The following is a 7,686-nucleotide window of genomic DNA, read 5'->3' on the forward strand; positions in this document are numbered from 1 at the left end:
AAAAAACAAAACTATCAAGACTGACACAAGAGCCGGGGAGATAGTTTCGCAGGCATAAGCACCCGCCTGGCCAGTCAAGGTCCTGAGTTCAATCCCGAGGGCCAAAAAAGAAAAAGTAGGTCTCTTGCTGCAGCCATGCAAGAGGGAGCACCAGGAGCTTGGGCTCGGAGAGAGACCCTTCGGATTGTTTTAAGAAAATGGCAGACAAACCAGACATGGGGGAAATCGCCAGCTTCGATAAGGCCCAGCTGAAGAAGACGGAGACGCAGGAGAAGAACACCCCGCCGACCAAAGAGAGCACCGAGCAGGAAAAGCGGAGTGAGATTTCCTAAGAGCCCAGAGGGTTCCCGCCCCGTCCTCTCCGAGGCCCCCCAGTCAGGATGTGGAGGAAGAGCCACTTGCGAGACGGACACGAGCCACAAGCTGCCCTGCGGCCCCGGGCATTCCGCGCCCATGCCACGGGCCGTGGCTCTCTGAGGGGATCTCCCCACTCGGACTGCCAAATTCTCTGGTTTGACCTGGGATATTATAGAAAATTATGTGTATGTTGAATGAAAATAAAACACATCTCGTGGCATGAAAAAAAAAAGTAAATAAAGTGACACAAGAAGAAATAAAATTTAAATATCCCTATTCCTGAATTTAAAAATTAAATGTATAATTTAAAACCTTATCACAAAGGCAATTCTTGGCCCCCACAGCTACCCTGGGAATTGGGCCAGGAATAGAGAACCCAACACATCCCCCAGGCTCTGAAGGAGAGAAAATATTTCTCAACTGTTTTCTTGAGGCCAGAATAACCCTGACACTCAAGCACCTAAAGGACATTCTTTTTTTCTTTTTCTTTTCTTATATTAAAAGGGTATTCTTTTTTTTTTTTTTTTTTTGAACCGGGGATTGAACTCAGGCTCTTGCGCTTGCCAGGGAAGCGCTTATTCCACTGAGCTATCTCCCCGGCCCCTAAAAGGGTATTCTAAGAAAAGAAAATTGCAAAGTAACTCAGATGAAAACAATCATTAGCAAGATATTCACTGTATTGTCCAGAAATTAACAAATCATCTAATTTGCATTTACATCTAAGAACCATTTGACAAATTCAGTCCCTATCATTAAAATTAAAGCTCTTTTTTTTTTTTTTTTTGCAGAACCAGGGATTGAACTCAGGTCCTTGTGCTTGCCAAGGAAGCACTTATTTCACTGAGCCATCTCCCTGGCCCCAAAGCTCTTAACAAACTAGAAATACCTACGACAGAACTTCCTCCATACCCTCAGAGCTTTCTCTTACTCTTGGAAGTGCACTCAGATCTCCGGGTAAACTTGGCAATCCTTCTGCCTCCGCCTCCCTAATGGGGGGATTACACACACGCGCCACCACAGTAGGTGAGATTTTGGTTCTGTGAAGCTTGGTGGTGGGTGTGATGGTGCACAGCCGTAATCCTAGCACTCAAGAGGCTGAAGCAGGAAGATCTCTCAGTTTGAGGCCAGTTTGAGCTATATAGTGAGTTCAAGCCTGGACTATATAGCAAGATCCAGTCTCAAAAAAATTTTTTTAAAATTATTTATTGAGACAGTCTTGCTATGTAGTTTATTTATTTTTTTTGCAGAACCCGAGATTGAACTCAGGCCTTTGCACTTGCCAGGGAAGTGCTTACTCCACTGAGCCGAGATCACCCCAGGCCCTTCAAAAATTTTTTTGATCTAAATTTCAGTAACCACGTGCATCTAATGAATGTCCTATTGACAGTCTGTTAAGAGGTTTGGTTCCTTCTGACACTCCTTGGCTTGCACAAGTGTCACCCAATTTCCTCCTCCTCCTCCTCCTCCTCCTCCTCTTCTTCTTCTCCTCATGATGTCCCCCTGGAATGTGCATCTGTATCCACACATCCCCTTTCTCTAGGGACACCAGTTGTGTTGGAGGAAGGGCCCACCCATTCCACAGTGACCCCATCTTAACTAATTACATATGCAGTGACATTAGGCCCTATTTTTGAGGTGCTGGGAGTTAGGACTTCAACACAGAAACTGTGGGGAGACATGCTCTGGCTCGTGTCCAGATGTCCCCCCCAGAGGCTCGTGTGGTCATAGGTGGGGCTTTTTGCAGAGGAGGCTGGATCTAGTGTGTGACATTGGAAGTGTACCCAGATCCCTGGGGAACTTGCTGATCCTTCTGCCTCTGCCGTCCTAAACACTGGGGTTACAGGCGCGTGAGGGGCTAGGATCAGGAGTGCTAGGGTGAAGCGTGTGGTGCTGCCTGCCCTGAGCAGCCCAGGGAAGACCCAAGGGCTAGGGAGCGCTGTGGGCGGCCCTTTTTGCGTTGCTTCCTTCTGCCTGCCATGGGCCACCTCTCCTCTGCGGTGTCTGTCTGCCAGGCCACCCTGCTTTGGAGCTGGCCTACTGTGGAAAGCTCTACAAACTGCAAGCTAAATAAGCCTCCCCTCCCTTAACTTGTAGGTATTGGGTATTTTGTCTCAGCAATCAGAAAAGTAACTAAGCCTCATCTCTCAAAACACTGAGAAATCCTACCTATAGAAGATAGAAAATCTTCCAGGCATGGTGGCACCCGCCTGTAATCCCAGCACCCTGGGAGGCTGAGCCAGGAGGACCACAAGTTCAAGGCCAGCCCGGGCAACTTAACTTTGTGACTCCTGTCTCAAAATAAAAGTTTAAAAGAGAACTGGAGATCTAGCTCAATACAAAAGCTCGAGATTTAATCTCCAGTGATCTCAAAACGAGAAAAAAAAAAAAAAACCCAAAACCTAGAAAACACAGAATTCTCTGCCTGATAGGTGGACTCTGTCAGGCGGCACTGGCCGTGGTGGCCTTCTGGTGCCTGTCCAGGTGCCGCTTGCTCCTCAGCAGCGTCTCACTTTCCTCTCCAGCCTGCTTCCTTGGTGTGCAGGTGGCAGACAAGCCAGCCTATCGTCCATCATTTTTCTTTCCCTCTGCTTCCCCTTCAGGGCAGCCTCAACTCTGAAAAGGCTGATATCTAACGGGGTGCTGCCTCAGGAGGCCCAGCCCCCCACAAACATTGCGCACATGCCCCCCCAGGACTACCTGGACTGGATCATCAGCCTCCCCAAAGAACTGCAAGGCGATATCATCTACTTCTCCCCCTCCTGCAGCCTTCTGGTACAGAAGGAAGAGGTCTGTTGGCGGGAGGAGGAGGATGCTTCCCGAAGGCCCCAGAGAATGCTGGGAAACATGTTCCAGTATCCCCTGGAGCAAGCAAGAGTCCTAACCATGACCACCATTTCTATGTGCTACAGCCTTTGCTAAATTCAACTCCAGGGTCCCTATTTGTTCACAGAGGAAACGAAGACCCCAGTTTGTGGACCTGACCCAGCTAATACCAAGGAGGGAAAATGTTAGCGTGTCTCTCCACCGTGCCCCACACACAGCCCAGTGTCTCCTCCTCTGCCCCAGGCTGGCATTGCTAATCAACCACCACACCATCCCCCAAAGTGGCGCCCACAACTCTTCCCTCCCCACCCCCAGTTTCTGCAGGGCCCTGGCCTGGCATATGCAGCCTTCTCCCAAGCCGTCTCACTGTTCCCTGATGCCTCCTTCTGGGCCATCATCTTCTTCCTGACTATGTTCACCCTTGGTCTGGGCACATCAGTAAGAATCTTGGAGGACATTGTCCCTTCCTTCCAAAACTCCATCTCCTTCTTCACCAGCCACCCGAGGCTGATCACAGGTACCACAGACTCTCATCCCATTAGAAACCCTGCCCTGCTGCCCCTTGCATCCGCCTCCCCAGCTCATGCCAAATTTCCAAGATTGCCTTTGACCCCCACCCAGCCCTCCTCGTAGACCTTAGTGTAGCCACACCTGCCTCTGCCTAGCGCTCCTCTGCCTGGGGGGCTTCCTGGGCAGCCTCATCTTCACCAGCCAGCCCGGCAGCTATGTGCTCTCTCTGTTCGATGACTACCTGGTCCCTCTGAACCTCATCATCATTGTGATGCTCCAGAATGGGGCTCTGATCTGGATCTATGGAGCCAAAAGGTGATGTCCAAGCCCTAGGGCTGCCCCCAGCAGGGCTGGGGTCCTCACAGGAGTGGCAGAGTGACCCTGGGCAGCGAGAGTGCTGGGGTGGTGCAGACCCCTTGGTTGAGGGGTTCCCACATGGGAGGCCCTGAGAAAGGGAGGCCCACCTTGCTGGGGCCCATGTCCCAGAGCTCCCTGATCGCCATCTGCCCAGGTTCAAGCAGGAGGTGTTCAGTCAGCAAGTCGGCCTGCTGCAGCCCGCCTGGGCCTTCCTGTGCCTTTACGTGACGCTGCCCGGGCTCCTGGTCCTCCTCACGCTGTGCCTCCTACGTCTCCACTTCCAGTCGGCTGCCTACTACTTCAGCTGGAATAGCAGCATGGTGAGGCGTCCACCCCACTCTGGAGGCCCAGGCGGTTCTGGCAGATCCCGGGTCTCTGGGTCTGGGTGCCCTTCTGCCCCTTACCCAGTGTCTCAGTTACTCTTTTCATTGCTGGGACAAAGTACCCAATACCCAAAATGAAGGAACGAAAGATTTATTTAGCTCACAGGGGAGGTGGAAGCCCCGCTGGCTCCAAGGCAGAGAGAGTGGCACATGGCACAGAGCAGAAGTTCATGGTGGCAGCCAGGGGTGGAGCGAGGGCCAGGGGCACGGGCAGCTAGCACGCCTCGCTCCCCTCCTCACATCGTAATGCACATTACCTGCCCGAGGGCGGGTGCAGCACCCACAATGATTACAAGAAGCCACCCCAGGACTATGAGGCTTTGGGGGAGCACCTAGACACAAACCTTAATACCAGCCTCCCAGACTCTGGGGAGTTCCCTCCCAGCCGCACTTGCACGGCCCGAAGCCCCCTCCCCTTCTCTCTGCCCCCAGAGCCAGGAAGTCAGGCAGCCCTACCCACAGAGCAGCCTCAGCCGGGCTGCCCTCCTCGCCCTCCTCACCCTTCTGCCAATCCCGGCCTACGCTCTTCACCACTGGTGGCACTCGGAGAACAGGAACAGGAGGCCCTCGGCAGTCGCGCAGGCCACAGGGAGCCTCAGGAGCTCCAGGAGGCAAACCGACCTCAGTAACGCGCATGAAGCCCAGAAGACCTGGCTGCAGCGGCTCCACCTGCCCTGGCTCCGGCACCTGCGCCTGTCCCTGACGGGGGCCAGCAAGAGCTCCTCCCAGTCCACTCTGCCTCGGATGGTCTCCCGGTTCTCCATGAACGTCACCCCCTCACAGCAGAGGAGCTCCAGCTCTGCGCCCGAGAACAATGCTGATGGCCATGAGGAGACGGCGGGAGAAAAGCTGCCAGAAAACTCCAGCAGTAGCTGGTGCTACCTGTGAGCCGAGGCCACAGATCTGTGTGCTACCTGAAAGCCTGGGTACCCACCTTCCTCTGCTGGAAGTGGTCAGGGTCCTAACCCCCCAGGGATGTCAGTGGCACCTTGTGTCATATGGTGTCCCTGTCTCATGGTGACATAGCTGGAAATAGAATCTGGGTCCCCAGCGGCCGTGAGAACCTTTCCATTTCATTTCCTCAGCCAGCCTCGCCTCCTCCCCCGCCTCTCACTGATCCGAGCCCTCCCGTGGCTCCCCGGCATCCAGGGGCCAGCCTGGCTCTCCACTGTGATGTCCCCATCAGATCTATCCAACCTCTCCCCATCTTACGTGGCGGTGTGGGATCACCCGGCCAAGCGTGGGGAGCAGGGCCCTGTCTTCACCCTCTGAACACATGGCTCCCCTGTCCATGGTGACTTCCTGCTTTTTCCCTCAGCTTTGTTTCCAGCTCGTCCTTAGACAAAATGTCAGCTCTGCCAGGAAATTACCAAAGGCAGCCTCTTCCCCCAGCAGAGCCTCCAAACTCCATCTCATTCATTCATTTATCCTATGAAGAATATTTCTTTTTCTTTTTTAAAATTTGTTTATTGTTTATTGTTTTGTTTTTGAGACAAGAGCTTACTATGTAATCCAGGCTGGCCTCAAACCTGCAGCAATCCTGCCTCGGCACCCGGTTCCTGGGATCACAAGCACATGCCACCACACCTGGCAGTGCAGCTAAGAATATTTTATTGAGTGTAAACTCTGAACCAGAAACAAAACAGGCAAAACCCCTGGTTCTCCCAGAGGAGCTCACTTCTGGCGTATGGGTGGGGGTGGGAGGAGGCAGTGCTGGGGAAGCTGAAGGGGGCGCTGGCTCCTGGCCCCTTGTCCTCCTCTCTCCCATCAGCCCAGCTCCTGCTCTCCAAGGCAGAAGGACTTTTGCCCGGGCACCTCACCCGACAGGGAACAAACTCCCAGAAGAGCGAGTTCCTGCGTGCTGTGCGTCACCAAGGCCAGAACCGTGCCAGGCTCTGTTTCCCCTCGACCAAACCTGGAGCCTCCCAGCCAGAGAGACCACTCAAGTTTGGGTACAGTGACAGGGTGGGCGTGAGGCAGGAGAGGTGTGAGGAGCAGGAGAAACAGGAGTGAGAGCTTTAAAAATCCAGGTGGGGTCCGGGGAGCTAGCTCGGCAGCATAAGCACCTGCCTGGTGAGCACAGGACCTGAGTTCAATCCCTGGTACTGGAACAAAGCAAAAACAAGGAAATAAAACAAAGCATCATATGTCAGGGTGTCTCAGCAGGGTAAGAAGAATTCTGGAAAACCAGTTCTCTAAGTGGCCTTTCTCAAGCAGCCGGCCCAAAAACTCTTCCCAAATGAAAGATCTGCACACTGGCGCCTTTGAGCCTTGTGGGGCGGGGTCTTGCTGATTCCTGACACGCCCTCAAAGCATCTTTCTTCTTATCTCTGTGAAAAGTACTTGGGTCCTTTTTAACAGCACTAATCTCTTCAGCAGTCCCACCTCTTTTGCCTCCTATTTTACACATTGGTCCTTTTGGACCAAAATTTAAGTTTTCCAAATTTTTCCTTTTGGCCTCAGTTCTCATTCTAAAGATGGCTAAAGATGGCTAAAAAGAACCCAGCAGTGCCCATGCCACGACCTGGATGTTGAGCTGTCTCAAAATGTCCTCCAGCTTGTCTGCGTGCCTGAGCATCCTCTTGCCTCCGGGCCTAACCATGGCTTCTCATGAGACTTTGAGAACCCAGTGATTCCTGGCCACGAAGCAAAAGCAGAATCGCCCCATTCCTCAGTGGGTTCAGCTGAATCAGGCACAGCTCCAAGAAGAGTCACTGGAGGAGACCGAGGGGCTGCACTGGGCTGCAGCACATTCATCCTCTCAGAGGCCAGACGATGATACCTTCTTCATCCTGGTCAAGATTATGTCACTGGCCGGCGAGATAGCTCAGCGGTCTAAAGCACCTGCTTAGGCAAGCGTAGGCAAGTGCAGGGACTGCGGTTTGATGCCCAGCACCACATGCCACGCCAGCCTGGCCTTCAGGACAAGCTGAGCCAGCCACAAAAGAAAAAGAAAAAAAGATATCACCATGTGATATCAAGCTGAAAAAATACCACCAGCTGGACAGTTAATGTGCTTGGTCAGGAAGCTTCTGTGGTTAGCACTAGTGGGTGAGTCAACAATAAATATTTGAAACCCTTAAAAGGAAATTTTTCTCCACCAGATTAATTGTACACATTCTTTGTTGAAAGGCTTCTCTATTTAAGGACTGTTTGGATTTACAACTGAGGTGTGCTGTTTGGGTTCACAACCCACTGCTCAGATTTATAGCCCATCTTTTTTTTTTTTAAGAAGATATTCAGGAAAAGAAGAAGA

The 7,686-nt window shown here is 52.4% G+C and overlaps 1 protein-coding gene and 1 pseudogene across 1 annotated transcript in view; both read left to right on the top strand.

Annotated features, from left to right (window-relative positions):
• LOC101591509 (orphan sodium- and chloride-dependent neurotransmitter transporter NTT5-like) overlaps positions 1-5,318 on the top strand; it is a 14,311-nt gene extending 8,993 nt beyond the window's left edge. Inside the window, exons 7-11 of the mRNA XM_004646510.1 lie at positions 2,958-3,144; positions 3,496-3,697; positions 3,846-4,005; positions 4,202-4,367; positions 4,863-5,318. Of these exons, the coding sequence (XP_004646567.1) occupies positions 2,958-3,144; positions 3,496-3,697; positions 3,846-4,005; positions 4,202-4,367; positions 4,863-5,318 (1,171 nt within the window). The remainder of the gene's footprint in view (positions 1-2,957; positions 3,145-3,495; positions 3,698-3,845; positions 4,006-4,201; positions 4,368-4,862) is intronic.
• LOC105741034 lies at positions 183-332 on the top strand (annotated as a pseudogene).
• Positions 5,319-7,686: the final 2,368 nt, after the last annotated feature.

This window comes from Octodon degus, unplaced genomic scaffold (genome assembly GCF_000260255.1).
Source record: "Octodon degus isolate 3935 unplaced genomic scaffold, OctDeg1.0 scaffold00268, whole genome shotgun sequence".
Taxonomy (NCBI): domain Eukaryota; kingdom Metazoa; phylum Chordata; class Mammalia; order Rodentia; family Octodontidae; genus Octodon; species Octodon degus.